Here is a 20,374-nt window from a genome sequence, read left to right on the forward strand (position 1 = left end):
GAGAACGTCTTGTTAGGAGGTTTCTAGTATCTTGGACCATGTCCTGAAGAAATGCATTCATTTATTCAATCAATCTCTATTGCCTAGTACCCGGCACCAGACTGTTGGCTCCACAGGCGCGGAGGCAGGCTTGGCTCGCAAGCCCCCCCACCCGCCCCCCACCCCGGAGAGCTGCTGAACGAATGCAAAAGCGGGCCAGATGGAGGGATCGACAGGAAGGGCCGGGAAGAATGACTTTCTTGCTCCCATGGCCTAGGTTTCCTTATTGGAGATGGCAGACCGCTGCCTGCAGTTATGGCTGGGCCACCACCTTCTCCCCCGCCTGTCCCCAACCCGCACTCCGGGCCAGTGGAAATGCTTTCTGACCCTGGCCGGTGTGCTTACATCCTCTGGGCTCTCGGAGCTGAGGAAGTGACTCGTGAAAGGAGGCCGGCCTAACGGCTCCATTTGGGCGAGGTTTTCTCCAAAGCTTGTTCCCGTCACATCCCAGGGCAGGCCGGCAGCCTGAGGGATGCGGGCGCAGGGCCTTTGGGAGCTCACGACCTTCTCATGGGCCCCCGGAGGCGGCCTGTGGTCACCCTCACTTTCGGGGGAAGCACCCGGGGCTCAGAGAGGCCAAGCCACTCGCCCAAGGTCACGAAGCTTCGCAGAAGCAGAGCAGGAATGGCGATGCGGGGGGGCGGGGGGGGTCCTCCGTAGGCCCTCTCCCAGCGGCTTTTCGAAGACACCCGCTACCTCCCTATTGTGACGCTCAGGAATAAAACAGGAAGGCCGGACGCCCGGCTTTCACCTAAGACAATGCTCCACGCAAATCTGCGCGAACAAAAGCAACCATAAATCCGCCTCTGGTTTTCGGCCCACCCGGCCCTCGCCGGCCAATTGACTCCACAGGCCTCCGCGGGGCGGGCCAGGGAGGTTTCACTGTGATCGACAGCCCCGGGGAGGCGTGGCCTCGGCAAGGGCGAATAGGATTGGGGATCCGGAACAATCGCAGGCCGAGAAGGCGCAGCACGGACCAATCAGAGAGAGGGGCGGGCTCGGCCGCCCGGCTTTCGTGAGAGGCCCCCTCCCCGCCCACTTGCGCCTAGTCTCGGCGCCCGTCAGCTGCGAACGCGGCGCTCGGCCCGGATTCGTCCGCGGCGCTGGAAGCACAGGCGCGAGGCCGTGGCGAGTGCCGGCACAGATCCCTCCGCCGCCCGCTCCCGAGCCCTCTCTCAGCGCCGCTCCCGAGCTGCCGCGGCCTCTGTCCCGGGTAACGGCTGTCGGCCCAGCGCGGCGGCATGGCCCGGGCGGCTCCGTCGGGGGGCGGCCCGCAGTGACAGACCCTGCGGCGCGGGGGGAGATGGGGGCGGCCGCCTCCCGGGCGACGACGACGACGACGACGACGAGGAGCAGCCGCCGCCGCCGCCGCGCACCGGCCGCCGCCGGGGACGGGCGCGGGCCAGGAGCCCGCCCGTGAGCGGGGGGCCCGAGGCCGATCGCCGCCCCCGGCCGCCCCGGCCACCCCGGGCCCCCCCGGCGCCCCGCGCGCGCCCGCCCGCCGGCCCCTGGCGGGGGTCTCGCCCGCGCCGCGCGCCCCCGGCCCCAGCGCAGCCCGCGACTCCCGGCCGCCTTCGCCCTCGCCCGGCCCCGGCCGCACCCGCGCCCGCGCCCGCGCCCGCCCGCGCCCCCGGCCCCGGCCCCGGGCGGCGGCCCCCGGCCCCGCGTGGCGGCGCGGCGCGGGCGGCAGCATGGTGGAGAAGCGCTGCCCGCTGCAGAGGGACGGCGTGTACCGCTGGTTCTCGGAGCTGCCGTCGCCGCAGCGCGTGGAGTTCCTGTGCGGCCTGCTGGACCTGTGCATCCCGCTGGAGCTGCGCTTCCTCGGCTCTTGCCTGGAGGACCTGGCCCGCAAGGACTACCACTCGCTGCGCGACTCGGAGATCAAGGCCAACAACCCGGCCGACTTGGGCAGCCTCACCAACCTGACGGACGAGGTGGTGCGCAGCAAGCTGCTGGTGTCGCTGGCGCTGCTGGGCTCGGAGCAGCGCGAGGCGGCTGGCGTGTTGTACCGCACGCTCACGCACATTGACTCCATCATCCACAACTACGGGCTTCAGCTCAACGAGGGCCGCACGGGCGATGAGTTTCTGCTGCTCTTCACCATGGCCTCCAACCACCCGGCCTTCAGCTTCCACCAGAAGCAGGTGCTGCGCCAGGAGCTCACGCAGATCCAGAGCAGCCTGAGCGGCGGCGGCGGCCCCGGGAGCAAGAGCGCGCTGCCCACCTGCCCGGCCTGCCACAAGGTGCGTACCCGCGGCCCAGGCCCCCACCCCAAACCCCCACCGGAACCCCAGACCTCAAGCCTTCCTCCCCAAGCTGCCACATTAACCGCAAACCCCTACCTGCGCCTGCAGCTTCAGCCCTAACCGTGTCCTCACCGATCCCCCACCCCAACCTCCCACTCGCACCCCAGACGTCCGCTCCGCACTTCACTCGTGTCCCACGCCTCTCCACCCGGCACCTCCAACCCTACCCTCTCCTCAACTTGCCATCCCCACCTCGCACTCCGAACCCGCACCCCAGGACCCCCACCCCACCCCCCCGGCCCCGCATGCCCTTTGGGGGCCCGGGGGAGGGGGCTCCGGGATTGGGAAGAGCGCTCTGAGCTGAGTTTGCGCCGGCCAGGCCTTCGGTCCATGTCTTCCGCTGGAAGCGTGATAAGGCCTTTGTCCCCTTAATCAGGCTCTTGGAAGACAGATAACCGCTACACATTGTGTCCTCTTGGTTCCTCCAAATCTGGTGTTTATTATCAGAAAAGGAAGCCGCTAGTGAGGTGGGAGTTGGAGATTAGAAGGTGCTGGAAGGGTAGAAGACGTTCGCGGGGTGCCGTGCGGGGCCCGAGGCCTAGGTGCCGGTATCCCCGGAGCGGCGGGGCCCGAGTCGCCCCGAGGTTAGGGTCGGCACGGGCCGCAGGCCGCCGTGGGCACGTGTCCGTGTGTGCGTGTACGTGAGTACACACGTGAGTGTGTGCATGTATGCGTGTGTATGGAGTGCATATGTGTATTTCTGAATGTGTTCCTATGTCTGTGTTTATATTGCTTGTAAGAATCAGGCTACCATAACAGAAGGAAAAACAGGTTTGGAGCCTTGAACACCCGTGAAACAATTGCTTCTCGGTGACCCGCCTTCCTTTGTAGGAACGGATCCCAGACTGATGGGGAGCCGGCTAGGACTAGTTAAAAGATCTGGTGTCTTCAAATTAAACAGGAAGGGCAGAGTGGTCCTTCACTTAGAAATGTGAACTTTTGTCTAAATGTTTCAAAACTATGTAAACACAAAGTGTTTGGAGCTCAAACTTATTTTTAGCAGCCCCCTGGGACCCTATGCTAAGATTGTGCTCCAAGCAAAAGGATTTATCTGTGACCATGTGTGGTGTGTGTTTTTGTATTGAAACTGACTTTATTTTGGAAGTGGAAGATTGCAGTCACACCAGTAGTCCTAAGTGCTTTTTGATCAAGGCTGTGTCCTAAACTAAAACTTTGATTCTCTGGTTTGCTAGTGGTGGCTTTTAAGCTGTCTTTCACTGGTGAATTGTGGCTTTTAATGACTTCCTTTGAGACGTGGTTGTGGTACCTACATTGGTTTTTAATCTGTCATATCTCTTTTGAGATAGGTACCACCTCTGAGACTGTAGTCTCCTTTTTAAAGTGTGTGCTCAAATCCCACCCTAAAAATGTTCTTGCAGTTACAACAAAGGGAGCGCAGGGTCCTGTGAAATGTGGTTGTCCCCAGGGAGCTCAGTAGGCTTTGGGGTGCTGCTGCTCATGGGGGTTCAGTCCCCAGTGGCCAGTTTCACCAGTCAGTCCTCTGCTCCTGTTCCTCAGCACTGCCGATGTCCGTGGCTGTTACACCATTCGTAGTCAGCTCTTGAAGGGGATTCTTTAGTGTGTACAGATGCATTGCCTTATAAAAGCAGAAGATGGTGATGATTTTAATGGGGCAGTGAGCTAAAGCTAGAAAAAAATATCTTTGATAAGAGAGACTTTTTGTAAAACCAGAACTACCTCTTGGATGAGTTTCGGGGGCTGATTCCCCTCCGCAATCCCTCCTTCCTCCCTCCTCTGCCTTTCTGGCATGGGTTCAGAATTGACCAGCTGTGTGACCTTGACCAGACTCCCCTTTTCCTGGTGTTTTGGAGTGGATGGCCTTGTGGGCTTGTTTGGGGATTCCATGAGGTCCCCTGTGAAGTGTCTAGTAGATATGCTGTGAGCTTCCTTTGCTGCCTTGTCATCTTTGACTTTCTTTAGAGGAGCACTGAATTTTATTTATTTATTTTTAATGTTTTTGGCTGCAACACAGGGCTTGCAGGATCTTATTTTCCTGGCCAGGGATTGAACCCAGACCCCTGGCCATGAGAATGCCCAGTCCTAACTACTGGACTGCCAGGGAATTCTCTAGGAGCACTAGCTTAAGTAAGGTATGTTGTTAGGGAGTGAAATATTTATGTTTCAGAGTGTTGGTGTTTTCTAAGTTGAGTTTTGAATATGTAGTTACTTGGAGTTGGCATTTTTCTTGTTCATCTGTGGGAAATTGGAGAGATCTGGCTGACCCTTAATAATGAGGTTATAGTGAGTAACTTTGGGGGCTCTTGCTTCCATGTTTCAGAAACAGTCATGGTGTCTAGTTTTATCTGGACAAACTAAGCTCACTCACATTCATTTAACTTTCTGTTCCTTTGCTGATGTCAAGTGTATGCCTGACACTGATGCAAAACTTACGTGAAATCTACCATGTAGACCTTTGCCTTCTTGGTTAAGTCTGACATTTAGGGCAGTCCTGAAAGAGCAGCCTGGTTAAATCTCTGTTTGCATTTCTTTTTTAAGATGTTGTGTTTTGTTTTGAGCTCTCTGAGTTTAGAGACTTTGTTTCTTTTGGAGATAAAGATGTTGGTGGTTTTTTAAATTCTTTATCCTGTTTAAAGAGAGACTTCTAGTAATTAAATTTTCTGATACAGTGGTTATTTCCAGCTGCTTCTCCAAAGTCTCACTGTGTTATTTTAAAATTCTTTTTTCTCTTGTATGGCAAAAAACACTACAATATTGTAAAGTAATTAGCCTCCAACTAATAAAAATAAATGAAAAAAAAATAAAATTCTTCCTTCTCCAGGGACTTGTAGAAGAAGTTTAAAAGTGTGAAGAATGTAAACCAGACATTTTAACTTTCAGAAAGGAAGGTGTTCATAGCAGAAAACCTGGAGGGAGAGTAGGGTGGCTTTATGGTGCTCCATAGCTGATGGCACTATGGATGTGTAGTGCAAACTGGTGATGGAGGCTGGTTTCCACTTGACCCTACCTCTGTCTCTCATTTTATTTAATTATAAAGTCATTGTTTGGGAAAGCGTTTACAGTTATCCTTTGCTGTCTTTTCTCTGTATAAGTGATAAGGTGCTGTGGTGTATGCTTATTTTTTTAAATAACAGCTTCATTGAGATTTAATTCCTGTATTATGAAATTCACCCCTTGAAGGTATGTCATGCAGTGTTTTGTCGTATATTCATAGAGTTGTGTAACCATCACTGCTGTCTGATTCCAGAACATTTTCTTCACCCGTAAAAGAAACCTGTGCCAATTTGTGTCGCTTCCCATCCCCCCTCCCCTGGTCCTGAGAACGGCACTACATTGTGTCTGTGGGCTTGCCTGTTGTGGACACTTCGTGTCAGCGGGACTATGGTGTGTGGTCTCTGGCTGACTGCCTTCCCTCAGTGCACTGTTCTCAAGGTTCACTCATGTTGTGTTAGCACTTCTTTTAGGTTGAGTGCTGTCCATTATGTGGATGGATATACCCTGTTTTGTTTATCCATCAGTTGGTGGATAGGTGGATTGTTTCTGATGCTTGTTTCTAGACTTTTTTTCCTTCGTGGCTAGTAGACTCTTGTCTTAATCCCTTACGCCTAAAACTCACCTGGTCATCTTTGGAGTGTTGCCAACATCTGGCTGTACTGAGGGACCTGACCCTCAAGACCGGAGTCCACCTGGCGGATGGCTATGTAGCGTTCAGCGCAGTGCCCTGCAGGTCTGACTCTGGGCTCCCAGAGGGGCTGCGTTGAAAGTGGCAGAGGCCACTCTGCTCTTGGGGCTGATGGTCAGCTCCAGGGGCACACTGTGAGCCCCTCCTGCGCTTGTGTCTGGAATCCTTGGGTCAGGAGCCTCACGGACCTATTAGAAGAGGGTGTAGAAACTGTTTTTAATTTTTATTTACTTATTTTTTTTAGAAACTGTTTTTAAAGTGTTCAGTGCAGGAGTGTGGCGGGTGGTGATGGTCTTCTGGCCGTGTGCCCTGGTCCAGCTCTGGAGCCCTCTGCTGTGGGATGAGCATCAGAGAGGATCGGGGTCCACACAGGTGCGGTGAACACACCTGCTAACAATCCCTCACCCAAGGCGAGCAAGAGCTTACTTTGTGTCATTGATTTTCCAAAAGTTTTTGGAAGTCATTGCAGTTCCAAAAGGGAGATACCAGGTAGTTTGTCATGTGAGCTAGAAGTAGCTTCCTCTGGTTTCTCCTTTAACCCTAAACCCTGGCCTGTTGGAGCTGGAAGTCGTCTGAAACCACTAGGAGGGACTTTGCTTGGAGCCGCTGCGCTTCCTGCTCAGGTTAAAGGAAGCACTGTGTCTAGGAGGCCACTGCGGCTCCTCAGTCACGCTTGTTCCGGGCAGCCCACGTCCAAGGCCACCCGTCAAGGCCACTCCCAGCAAGTCTAACTTCCTTCAGTGCGCTGCAGGAGAGGGTGTCCTGAGATAGATTGATTGGATTTTTTTTTTTTTTTTGGCCAGCTTTTGTAGGTCCTAAAGACTGTCCTCTTTTTATAGTGAAGTACATGGTATAGGAATTGAGACATCCTGGGGTGCAGTTTTAACTGCTTTCTTGCTGCTGGTGTATTCATTGCAGATGAAAACCCCTCACCTCTTCTGTAGCTGCCGTCCTGCTGCTTTCCTGCTGTACAATGGCTCAGACTATGACACTTGAATTACTGTCCTTTGCCCTCAGGTTAAATTCAGGCCACTTGCTTTGATATGAGCTAGTTTACATGTGCGTTGTTCAACTCAACAAACGTTTGTTTCCTATTCCACATGTGTTCTGGGGTGTAGTTGTGGAAGCTGGAAGTTTCCTATCCTGTTAGGACGTGATGAGCAATGGGGTGGCATCACTGAAGCAAGTTAGGACGTAAGTGTAGATAAACATCAACGTTAGCCTTGTTTCTGCAGTTTTTGAAGTTCATTATTTTTATTTAGGCTTTATTTTACCCATTTTCTCCTCAGTCCTATAGACTTTATTTCCCTTCTTTTGGATTGAGGACGTTTTGGATGAATGTATTTTCCTAACAAATTCATGTGTGCATTTTACAGCTTCAGAGGAAGTGAGAAGGGACCTGTGCTGGTCCAGCTTCTGTTTGTTGGTGGAATTAGTGACTGTAAAAGAAAATTTTTGTTACATCTAGGAAAAGCAGTTTCTACTTAAGTATCCTTTTTCCCTACCTTCAATGGATTAAATTTTAGAAGAGATCCCTTGAGTATCCTTTTTTTTTTTTTGAGAAACCCCCACTCAGAATACTATTTCTCTCTAGTTTAAGTAAGAGCTGTTGCTGCAGGTTCACTATTACTGATAGTCCACAGATTATTGAGGGGTTTCTGATTTTTTACTTTTACCCTTGACATATACATGGTTTAGAAATTAGTTTCCACAAGAGAGTTTCATCCAGTCTCCATAGCTGTTTTGTATGTGCCTCACTCTGTGTAGCAGCCTCTCTGTTTTACAGCTGCCCTGTAAGACCCAAACATTATAGAAACACTTCTATCAAAGGCAAAAGCAGTTATTGAGAAGTAATAAAATATTTGATTAGTTCTGAAGCAGCTTGTTTTGTTCTGGGTCAGAAGGCCTGAAGTCATTTCGAGTGAAGAGAAGACAGAGGCAGGACAGGCCCTCTTTCCAGTAATTGCTGCCCTGACGGCTCTTGCTGGTGCCGAGTGTTGTGTGTGGGAGGCAAGGCTGGCATCGGGACCCGCAGACTTGCCTGTGAGGGGTCAGGGCTTGGGGTGGATGTTGTGCAGGTTTGTAGAAAAATCACCAGCCCTCAAAATGTCTTCCCTGTCCCCATCCTGTCCTTAATTGCTCCTTTCAGGGGCAGAGCTTTCCTTTCTGTCCCAGGAAGCCCCTCTGCCTCCATCCTGGTCACATCTTTCTGTTTCTTCAGGGACACTCTTGGGTCACGTGCTGCACTTTGCCACTTCCTGTCCTCGCCACCTCCCCACACCAACCTTTGACCTCCGCTGTTTTCCCACTTGCCGCATCAGCACTTTGCTGGAGGCAGCAGAACCCTTCCTTGCCCGTGAACCCTCGGCCATCCACTGTGGTCTTGTTCTTCCGTGGCCAGGTCTTGCTTTCCAGGGGGAGCCCATTTTTAACAGTCTGGTGTGAAGTCTTCCAAGGTTCTAATGCCTATCTAAATATATACTTAGGTATTCTTTGAAAACATTGTGTATACATAATTCAGTACAAATGGATCTCCCATCTACGCCATTCTTCATGAGTGTGACTGAGTGCGCGTGCACACACACACACGGTGATACAGGACACAGCAGCCTCCTTGGAATCAGTACTGCTGCTCTGGGCCTGACTGTCAGCTATTCCTCAGTCTCCTGGAACCTGCCTTCTGCCTCCAGCCTCTTCAACGAAAACAGTTTTAATTAAAGGGTACCAGTAATCTTTTAAATTAAAAATATTTTAATAATGAGAGGTAAAAATAAATTGAAAAGCTACAAAAGAATAGTCAGTGAACTTCTTGATCCCTTGTGAACTTGATCCCTTGTCCCCCATGCACTCGGGGAAGGATACACAGGACATTTCAAGCTTCCGTTCCCTTACCTGGGTGTAGATACTTTTTATTTCACATTTTAAAAACAGGTTTATTTTTACCCAGGAACCCATGCAGTTCTGTTCCCCTCTTTGTTTCTTGTAGAACCTTCCAGAAAAACTATTAATAGATAGATGACTGGTGCCTTACCGCATGCACAGGTCAGTCCGTCGCTTGTGCCTCTTGGCGTCTTTCTTGATGAGCATCGTTCGCCTGCAGAGCTGCTGCCCTGTGTCTCTGTTGATGGGCTCTGTTCCCATCTCACTACTACAGACCACGCCGTCACTTCCCTATCGTGTGCGCACCACCTGCATGTGGCAGACAGCATGTGTAGCCTTTTATGTGTTGTAAGCGTGTCTGAGGAGGAGAAGCCTGGACGTGGGGTTGGCTGTGGGTCACATGGCCTGTGCTCCTGTGATTACTGGGATGTTGCCGAGTTTGTTTGTGGTATCCCCACAGAATGTGAGGAGGTGAGGAATACTGCTCAGTGTGGGGGCACATGTTCAGGTGATCCATTTTATTTATTTTTGTTGAGCTCTCTATATCCTTTACCCCCTCTCTGTTGGGTTATTGATCTTGTCTTTATTCTTTTTAAGGCACTCTGTAAGTTTCAAGGAAATTGTCCTTTTGTCTCTAGTGAAAGTTTCAGGAATTTATTTTCCAGGTTTGGGTTTTTTTCCAGAAGACTCTGCCATACAGTTTGGGCTTTTCTTTTTAATGTTGTCTTGGTCAGTCTCTCCTGGCTTCAGGGTGTTGTGTCGTAATTAGAAATGCAGTGTACACTGTGCATTGTACACATTACATGTGCATAGATTGTGCTCATATAAACGTAATGCATTGTACACAACAACCACTCCCTGTGGTGTGCTTATATAGAACTTGTGTGGTTTCTCATTTTGCATTTAACCAATCCATCTGGAATTTATTTGGTCTAAGGTACAAAGCTAGTTTTATATTTTCCAGATGATAGCCTAGCTGTCCCGGTGCCATTTGTTGAAAAACGCACCCTCCCTCTCAGATTTGAAATGTGGCGTATTTCCGGGTATGTTTCAGTTTTCTTCTGGACTATCTGTTGGGTCTCACTGATGTCTCTGTCCTGATGACCTGTGATTTGCCAGATTCACCCCTTATCTTTCTCATCTCTCATTTGTTCTGTGGGCTCTCTGCACTGTGAAATTCTTTGGGGGATGGTGTTTTGTTTTGTTTTTTAAACAACTGTGGCTGCTGAGACACCCAGTTAAAGGGTCTGGGCGGAGCTTGGTTGGACCAGCCTGGGAGCCCTGCCCCCCCCCTTATTTTCTGGCAACCCCCCCCCCCAACTTCCTCCACTTGTATGAGCATTCGTTTCTGTTTCTCCTGCTTTCCTGCCCTTTTGATGATGGTATTTCTCAGACTTCTCTCCTCCTCTCTGGTTACTTGATAATTCATGACATTTCAGCTGTGGTCTGCCCTCTCTCTTACACCCTCAACTCTAACCAGCTGCGACTGAGCTGTGGCCGGATGTTCCAGGGAGCTCGGGGTGTCCAGAGGCAAGGTCCTGTCTTTGTCTCTGACCGCTGAGCCCCTGTCCTGACCTGCCGGCCAGATCCCACGCCGTTGGCAAGTCTGCCTGCTTTCTCATCTCCACAGTCATTGATCTCCACTGACACTGCCGCGGCGGCTGAGTTGTGTTCTTCCTTTCTGTCTGTCTGTCCCTTGCTCCCCGCCTCTCCCTGACACACTTGGCATGATGGTTACATATGCGGGATGCTTCTTTGTAAGTGGATTTGGATGATTTATGAGGGAGTCAGGGCACAGATCGCAGTAGTCTTCTGGGAACAAGCACAGCCCTAGCCACGGACAGCTCCACTTCATCCCGAGTCAGGAAGCAAGCGAGTCACGGCCTCCTGTTAGAACTAACTGCTGTCCTTAAGTCCGCAAGAGACAACTAGGGCTTCTCTCCCTTGTTTTGTGATTAAATTTAAAACAGAAACTTTGGTGCCTTATCTCTTTTTAGAAATAACAGTGACATGTTCGGGTGCTGCCCTTAAGCGGGCTCTGGTCTAGGATCCCCAACCTGGGTCTAGTGTGCGATGGTGCCCCGCCGCCTCCCCGGTCCACTCTTAGCTGCTGACCACAGCCCCCAGGTGTCGCAGCAGTGGTCCTGGGAAGATGCCCGTAGGGCTGGTCTCCGGCCTGAGTTCCTAGCGTGGTGCACTGTGCCCCAGCGTGGCCATCTGCCCTTGGCCTTGCTGTGTGTCTTCAGCTCTGTCTGTACTCAGTTTCTCGTGTTCATGTGCCCCTTTTCCCCCGAGCCCCTCCCAGATGCTCTTCTCTCAGAGGGGGCACCTGGCCCCACTTCTTAGCTCACACAATCTGTAAAGCCTTCTTTGGCTCTTTCTGTCCTAGCCCTTACCACAATGGGTTGTAATAGGTTTCTTCACATGTTCATTCCCAAACTTTGGTTATTGCAGGCAGAGACTGTGTCATCGTCTGTCAGTCCCAGAGGCTGGCGGTCCCTGCCTCCTGGCAGGGGGGCTGTGTCCTGAGCAGTGGAGGGACATGCCGGGTGTTTTCGAAAGGCCACCCAAGTGAAGACATTGTCTTCCTCAGTGCTTTTCTTTCCTGTGGGCCTATTAGTAACATCCAACGGCTGTTTCTCTTATGTACTATATAGCTGCAGAGTCTAGCGGATTTTAACTTCTGTATCCTGCTTTTTTATTTTTCAAAGGCTGGCATGCGAAAGCTTCTGTTGGGAAAAACTCTCTGAATTTGATGGTTTGGCTTTGTATACGCCATGACAAAACCGAGTTTATGGACAGGTATGCTGAGAGCTGGGAGCAGAGTGTATTCTTCCAGTACTCTGATGGGCTTGTCACCTGTAGGACTATGCACGTGGGTCACGTTGTCGGCTTGTCACCTGTAGGACTATGCACGTGGGTCACGTTGTCTCAGAGAGGAGTCTGTAGCTCTGAAAGTAAGACTGTTTGATTGTATTCCTTTAATATTTGAAAAGTTGTAAATTGTGGTAAGCCTAGATATTTTAGTGTGCTGCAGAATGGCAGTAAACCAAACGACTGTTACCATCCCAGTTGTTAGTTTATATTTGTTATACTTTAAACATTGACATTGAATTCATTATGAGAAAGGAGCATTGTAGCATCACTTCTGATTATTTAGGACTTTTACATAAGAACCTCAATAGAATTCCTAGAAAGAAATTGTATCCTCAGTTTTCTTACTGATTCACAGTGAATCTAATTAAAACATGTATTATGTAGGAACTACTTCTAGAAATATTATAGTCTAGACTAGAAAAAAGAATAACTGAAAAGGAAAGAATTAATTTGTGGGGAAGAAAAACAGCCCCTCCTCCCATCACATTTGGGCATTTTAATAAAAATTAAAAGCTTGGGAATAATGGTAACAACCTATACCTGTAACAGTTAATTAAGTGAATGGGATACTTTGATGTGGGTTGTTGGGGCCATGTGGGAAAATGTGTGGTAAAAATAACCTACAGTGGATGCCCCGTCTGTGTCTTGGGTGGTGACCCCACTGGACACAGCGCTCTCTGGGCCCCTGCTTCCCCGGGGAGGACCGCACTTCTCCTGTCACCAGCTTCCTGGCCTCTGCTGCGGCGTGCTGACTGTGCAGGTGGGAATTTTCTGAAAAGTCTTGTTTGTGTGGGTCTTTTCCTTGACTAGTTACGAAGCTCAGGAGCCATGTGCTGTTAACACTCGTATTAGGGAGGCTGGGTTACCAATTGCAGTGATTTTTTTCCTTTCAGAATAGGCGTCTGCTCCCAGGGCTCCTACCGACACACACCCCCGGGGCCTGCTTCACTGGTGCTTCTGAGCCTTTGATATACCCTCACGTCCTCTTTTCCAGCTGGGATCCGGCTCACCCCCAGTGTCTTTGGTTGCCTGTTCTGCCCGTCACAGATGCCCCAGTGTTCTGAGCTGTGTCGTGGCTCGCGCCCCGGGGCATTGTGGAGCACCCCCGGGAATGCGCGCTGCTCTGTGAGGTTCGTGTCAGGTGCTGGAATGATACATCAAGGGCCAAGTTGGGCGTTAGAGCCCACTTCACTTATTATGACTAAACACTGAGCCAGGTTCTCAGAGAATACCCCAATACTGATGCATCCTTCTGGCCAGGATGTGCACCATACCAGTGTTGTGCGTACTGTGCCCTTCTTGTCGAAAGTGCTGAGGGTGAAAATGGTCTGCAGCGGATACCCTGTCTGTGTCTTTGGCTGTGACATTCTGGAAAGAAACTATTGGAATGGACCTTGCATGCCGGGAACGGACCTTGCAGGCTGAGGGGAGCAGCTTCCACCAGGACACCGGTCATGTGACTTAGGTTTTTCCTGAAGGGAGAGGGCTGTCTTCCTGAATGTATTTTACATTTCAAACAGAGTCGATTTCAGAGTTTATAGAGATGGGGGTTTGTTCCCACCTGGCTGTGCCTTTTGAACTTGTGCATTTAATAACTTTTCTCTGTGACCCCGTGTATCACTGTGCTCCTCACCACTAACATTGTGCCTTTCTCTCCAAAACACTTGTTTTGAATACTCCCCAGCCCCACCTTAAATTTCCTGCCTATTACCTGCTCAGTTCCAGGAGAATACACCTGAGCTGTTCGGTCGTTTAAAATAAAGCTCTGAGTGAGAGCTGGTAGTGCGCTGTTCAGACGAAGCCTTGCCTGCTCTGCACCTCAGCCTTGTCGCCAGCCTGGACTGCGGTGGCTTCCTCTGAGCTGACAGGCCCCGGGTGCTCCCCCACTGCCCTCCCCTCCCGCCGGACTCTGGTGTAATCACTGGCTGTGGGGTGGCCTGAGCTGAAGTTCTGGGCTTCCTGGGGCACACAGTGAGGCTGGGCGCGCCGTGGGACTGTGCCTCCCAGGCTGCCCGTGAAGAACCTGGCTCTAGATGTGCTTTGCTAGAACTCATCTAGTTATGTACTTGGTACCTCGTGCTGAGATTTTTGAGCAGTAATCATTTTTTTCTCCCATCTTTTCTCTCTTTTTAATGAGCAGAGCTCTAGGGTAAGGAATATTAAAAGGAATGTTTTTATGTGGAAAACGGTTTTTGGTTAGCTCTGGCTTTCACTTGTCCTAAGTCAGCAAATAGCTTTCACTATTAAACTATCTATTTTCTTGTTCTGGTTTCTTCAAGACACGTAATCACTGCTTTAGTAAAATGCTTACAAATCACTTTTTGTTCTGATTTTATGTGTTTTTCCCCATTGACTTACAAGTATCAACATTCAGCACGTTGTTCTTCCCACTATAGAGGCGGCACTTGGAGAACAAGTTGGAAATCAGGGACTCTGTTGGTAGATGGTGGAGTTGAGGGTCCATTGTGGCTCCTGGAAGCCCCTCCCACAGGTGTTTGCTTGACTGGCTCCTCTCCCACCAGGCTTCAGCTCCACCGGTCTGCCCCCAGTGGCGGGGTTTCCTGTCCGGGCTTCTCAGCACCTCTGACAGCTCCGTGACAGCGCTGGCCGGCCAGGAAGACAGGGCAGCTGCCGAGATGAGCAGCTGCCGTTTTTTAGAAGTTGCTTTTGTTTGACCTTTTCATGTTGTTTACATCTTGTAGGAAGGTGCTCTCATTTACACTTGGTATCTTTACCTTTATTCCGAATCCTAATAATAAAGCTGAGCTCTGAAGAATTGATGCTTTTGAACTGTGGTGTTGGAGAAGACTGTTGAGAGTCCCTTGGACTGCAGGGAGATCCAGCCAGTCCATCCTAAAGGAGATCAGTCCTGGGTGTTCATTGGAAGGACTGATGCTGAAGCTGAAACTCCAATACTTTGGTCACCTCATGCAAAGAGTTGACTCATTGGAAAAGACCCTGATGCTGGGAGGGATTGGGGGCAGGGGGAGAAGGGGACGACAGAGAATGAGATGGCTGACTGGCATCACTGACTCAATGGACATGAGTTTGAGTAAACTCCGGGAGTTGGTGATGGACAGGGAGGCCTGGCGTGCTGTGCTTCATGGGGTCGCAAAGAGTCGGACACGACTGAGCGACTGAACTGAACTGAATAGTGATTATTCCTTTCTAAAAAATTAGAAAACAAAAAAATACATGTTAATCACTCAGATAAAAATACTATTAAAATTATGGCATATTTTCTTTTTCCAATGCCTATAATTTATGTGTCTATAGAATTTATATGTTACAGATTCACATACCTAAATGTCAGTGTTCCCCATGCCTTTCATTTTCTGAAGTTTTTTAAAGGCTGCATAATATTTAATCATATGGATGTACATTTACATATTTAAGTATTAATTTTGCTGGATATTTGTTTCTTTTTTTCTCTTTTTGGCCACACTGCATGGCTTGTGGCCATTCCCTGATCAGAGATCAAACCCGTGCCCTCAGTGGTGAAAGCTCAGAGTCCCAACCACTAGACCACCAGGGATTTGCTTGTTTTTCTTCTTTTGAAACTTAGATGATCCTTGTTGCTGGATCATCATCATCAAACCCTTGTATCACTGATTATCTTCTTAGGACAGATTCCTCCCAGAGCATGAGTGGGCCCAGGGGTCTAGAGGCAGTGAAATTTGTTAGACACACAGCTGGAGCAGTTTGTGCTTGCTGGCTGAGGACGAGCTTGCTCCCCTGTGACATCACGAGCACTGACTCTGGGGGCATTTGTTAGCCTGTGGTCCAGATAATCAGGTCACCATCCACGCTGTTGCAGGGTGGCGTTTGCTCGTCACAGGAGAGTTGCCTGTGGGTGGAGTGTCTATTTAGAGGAGATGGCAGCCCCCAGGTTCCCAGGATGGGGATGCGGAATCCGGGCGGCTGCCTGGTCTGCGTCCCTGGTGAGGTTAGCTTTGCGTGCTCCGCTCAGGGTGCAGTTGACCAGCTGCCCGGGGAGCTTCTCTGCAGGACCCTGTGAGTGTGCGTCCCCTCCAGGTGTCCCCGCTGCGCCGTGTGTCAGCACGTGAACCTGTGTAATTGCCTTCCCGGCTGGCCTGCACGTGCCCTGGTTGTCGCAGCAACTGCCATTTCACTGAGTCCTGACTGTCTTTCCAGCACGCTGCTTCAAATGCTTTCCATTTAATTCTCACAAAAACCCTGTGAGGTGGGTGCAGTGGAGGAAGCTGAACGTGTGCCGGACGAGGTCTTGGCCTTGGTGGCTCGGTCGGCAGGGCCACAGCTGCAGAGCCCGAGCTGTGTATGAGACGGGGTCGAGGGGGCCCTGGCCGAGGGCACAGCCCGGACAGAGGCCTCCAGTTTATCCTGACCATCTTCCTGCCCCAGAGGCCCAGTGGACGGAGCGGAGGGCCGTGGGAGATGTCAGGAGCCAGACCCTGTGGGTCGTAGGAGGGGCGGCTGTGAAGATGGAAAAGGAGCTGACTGGCCCAGAGGGCGTCAGTTGGTGGGCACTGGCAGGAAGCGGGACTGTGAGCCTAATGGAAAACATCCGTCAGGGCTGCGCTGGGCTGGCGGCTGGAGCGCGTCTTCCCAGAGCCTCCCGGCAGCAGCAGAAGCGACCCCGGCACTGAGCAGAGCTCCGTTCCGAGTCTATCAGGCTGCTGACGGCTCTGCTTGTGAGCGTGAGTCAGACAGCGCTCGGCTGAGCTGCGTGGGTCACATGGGGCAAATTAGCTTCACCAAAAATAACCCCAAAAACAGCATTTCTGGGAAGCACAAGTGAAGACAGCTTTCAATGTAAACAAAGGACCAGAGAGAAGATAGAGGCTGGGTTGAAAGAAGTGAACGTTTGGAAAACTAGGAAGAAATGCTTCAGAAGTGCCAAGGAAAACAACTGGTTTTTTTTTTTTTTTTTCTTGTTTCAGTTTTAGTTTTCTTTCCTGTATTTATGTAGGATGCAGTGCATCCATCCTGCTGGGTAACTCCAGGGTTCCACGTGCAGTCAGGGCTGAGAACCAGAGTCATTTCCATGCCCCCACCCCCCCCGCCCCAGGCTTGACTGGCTGAGTTCTCCACCCCAGCGTTCACCAGAGATGCTGAGGACACTGCGGTCCATTTTTGCAGCCCCCTCCCCAAAGACTGTGAGTCTGGAGGATGGCGTCCTGAGGACTCAGGCCAGTTGGGCTGTTGGAGGCTGGGCAGGGGTATGTGTGTCTGCTCCATGCGGAGAGGTTCATCATGGGCCAGCAGGGCCTGCACTTCTGTTAGCGGTTGCTGAGACCCTCCGTCTCCCTCTCCTTAGGACCAGGACTTAGAATTACCCGCCAGGGCAATTCTTGTCAGCCTTGTTCCCTAAAGTTGTTCCCTAAAGTCGTATTTACTGTTTGATATTTAAAATCTTGCTCTTTGAGTAACTTTGTTGTGGCTCAGTCGCTAAGTTGTGTCTGACTCTTTGTGCTGGACTGCAGCACGCCAGACTCCACTATCCCCTGGAGTTTGCTCAAATTCATATACTTTGTGTTGTACCTGTCCCTGCTTGTATCTTATTTAATAAAGGAGAAGTTCATTTCTGGAATATTCTGATCATTGGATGATAAAAGAAAACTTTGCTCTACCTAAAGGAAATAATGCAAATTAAACTACAAATATAAGTAATTGGAAAATGTAACTGTCTTACAGCGTTTCGGTAAATGTTATCAAATGAATGGACTTTAGAGGAGTGCTGGAGGGGGAGGGTTTTCTTCCTTGAGTTCTGTAAACTTGCAGATTAGCCAGACCTGCGGAGTTACTGAGCTTGTGTGGGTCCTCGCATGTGGGGAGGGGACCCCTGCACAGCTGGGGCCTTCCTGGGTCAGAGGCTGGCCCCTGGGAGCAGGCGGGGTCGTGCCTGCCGTGGCCTCCCTGAGCTCTGTCTGTGGGGGGCTGGGTGTCCTGTCTTCCGAGATGGCTGGTGCGATCTGCCCACCTCCACCTGCCCCAGGCCCTCCACCTCTGCCGGGTGCCCTGGCCAGGCCTGCAAACAGCAGGGTTTGTGCCACTGCGCGCGCTCCCCCCCCCCCCCCCCACCGCCCCGCTAGCCAGGTAACAAGGTGAACCGAGGACAGTGGCGGCCTGAGAGCTTCCTGTATGCATCTCTCGTCCCCTCCGGGTCAGGTTTGGGACCAGAAGTCATGCCCCTTTTTCCCAAACCTTCTCTTTGGCTGTGTGTGAGGCACCGTGTTTCTCCATCTTTTAAAACTTGCTGCTTTTGGTAAACTTGAAAATCGTAACTTTTCTGTACTGTCCTTTTAAATTGTGAGTAGGAAGACATTAAAGCATTGGTCATTTTCATTCCTCTAAATCCTAAAAGTAATAAATACACTTAGCTATAAAAATTTTCAAATACTGGTCGTCATTGGGGGAAAAGTAAAGGTGCTGCCCTCCCCCACCAGCTCCCAAGGACCCCTGTCCCCTCCTCTCTCCCCCTGAGGTCCCTGTAGAGTCCGAGGTAGCCTTCGGGGGTCCTGGCTGTCTGTAAACCTAAGACAAGGGAGCGGAGACGGGGCAGCCCTCCTGGCTCCTGTCGGGAACTTGGTGTAGGCTGAACCCGCACAGCCAGCATAGAGCGGGGGGCTGTGGGCGTCGGTCCTTTTTTCCCGGGTCTCTATCAGTAGCTGTTCAAGGTGTTTTCAGTGTTTCACTGTTACAGTGAGCATGTCCGCCTTCCCCCTGCTGACACACATCGTTCTCACATGTGAGTACTTTGTATGACAACTATCCAGAGATGGGATTGTAATGTATTTCTAGAATATTCTTTTTAAAAATGCACCCCCAAATAGATCCAGGTCTATCCTGTTCTCTCCTGTTTTTGTTAGAGCATTTTATTACTTTTCAAGATTTATAGGACAGTGTTAAGTCCTGCTTTGTAATTAATAAGAAACTGTGATTTGAAGAACTAAAGAATCAGGTTTTGGCTCAGATAGGATTTGTGATGGCTTAGTTAACAGTTTACCCGGCGAGTGAACCGCTGGCACAAGACATTAGCCCGCATGTTTGCTCAGACTGGGATGGCTTTACGTTTCAGTGGTGAGTGGTGGACTGCTCACAGTTTTGTCTTCCACCAGAAGTGCTCACGCTAATGATGACTGTTTTACAGAAAAATTGGAAGTTACAATAAACATAAGTGACTTTCAAATAAAAATGAAAATCCTTGCACGTGAACTAAATTTTGGAAGAAAATAAATTGATTCTGACTTTGTCCCCGCAGGTCACACCCAGGACGGAGCCCCCCGTCAGCAGCGTGGGCAACAGCCTGGAGAACGCCCTGCACACATCCACACATTCCACTGAGGGGTCGCTGCCCAAGAGGCCTGGAGGGAAACTGTCCAGAGGTGGGCCACGGGGCCGCAGGGAGGATGGGTTGTGGGGAGGAGCTGAGGGTCATGATATTTGGCTGGATGCTTCCAGATGGTTTGAAAACGCTAGTCTTAGATGTATTGTTTTTTCTGAATTCCGCAAGTTATACACGGATGTGTCTCGACTGTAGAAATCTCACGTCTGGATGTTTATTAAGAGGAAATCAGTGAACGTTATCATGCGCCGCCCCGCCAGGGCTCCTGAATTGAGAACAGTGCTCTGTGCAGTGACGCACTGTTGTCTCCACACTGACGTGGTTGCCACCAGCCCCACGCGGGGCCCCCAGGACTGAGGGCCTGAACTTGTAGTCTTATTTCATCGAGTTGCAGTTGCGCTGGCTCAGCGTGGACAAAGCAGCTCTCCCTCCCACAGTGGGAGGCTGGTCTCCCTGGTTCTCGGCCGTCTGGCTTTGTGCGGCCACAGTGGACAGCGTCAGGCTGGTGGCCCCCTGGTGGCCTTGGGGGGCTCACAGGGACAGGATGGGGCACAGCCCGCAGGGCCCCTGGCTGCTCTCACTTCCCAGTTTGGAGCTGGGTGAGGATGCCAGCGGTGCTGAGTCCTCACACCTGTGGCTGTGGGCCTGGATGGCTGCCCTCCTCATGGCCCTGGGAGCAGCAATCAGCTCGTTTACTGGGTTCTGCTGGAGGCTCAGTCGTCCTGAAGGCAACAGGGCCTCTGTTTCTGGGTGGGTAGTTGTCACTCACTGAGCAGAGGGTCTTCCTTCGGCATGTTGTTATGGGGGAGGTGCCTCCCGGTGGGCATTGCTTCCTTGGTCCCCAGCCTGTCCAAGTGGAGCCTGTATCCTTGTACCCTCGCAGTCCTAAGGGGAACGGCCACTTCTTCACCATCATGCTTTTCTCCTGTCAGCACAATTATCAAGACCCCTCGTTCCTGTGTTTTAATGTAATTGCTGGTTGAATAGCAGTGTCTGTCTCTTGCCGGGGTGCCTGGTGCAGGAAGGCAGGACTGTGGTAGGACCGGACCTGACTGCTGTCATGACCCTTAGAAGATGCAGTAAGCCAGACCTTGCTGATTATCCGCAGTGGTCTCCATTCAGTGGTCACAGGTAACCATATTTCCTCTACCGTGAAACTGACCCAGCAGGTCAGTCATTGGTTTATTGTTCATGCTTTCCCCAGTACCCTGTTACTGCTCTTCGGAAAGCCTGAAGCCACTCCCAGCGTTACTAGTTTTCTTATTGTTTTTTTCTGTACCCCAC

At 51.1% G+C, this 20,374-nt stretch overlaps 1 protein-coding gene across 1 annotated transcript in view; it reads left to right on the forward strand.

Annotated features, from left to right (window-relative positions):
- The first annotated feature begins 1,665 nt into the window (after positions 1-1,665).
- The window catches only part of ZCCHC14 (zinc finger CCHC-type containing 14), a 46,300-nt gene continuing 27,591 nt past the window's right edge, over positions 1,666-20,374 (forward strand). Inside the window, exons 1-2 of the mRNA XM_020890173.2 lie at positions 1,666-2,282; positions 19,007-19,130. Coding sequence (XP_020745832.2) covers positions 1,731-2,282; positions 19,007-19,130 — 676 coding nt within the window. The 5' untranslated portion in view covers positions 1,666-1,730. The remainder of the gene's footprint in view (positions 2,283-19,006; positions 19,131-20,374) is intronic.

Source organism: Odocoileus virginianus, chromosome 20 (assembly GCF_023699985.2).
Source record: "Odocoileus virginianus isolate 20LAN1187 ecotype Illinois chromosome 20, Ovbor_1.2, whole genome shotgun sequence".
NCBI lineage: Eukaryota > Metazoa > Chordata > Mammalia > Artiodactyla > Cervidae > Odocoileus > Odocoileus virginianus.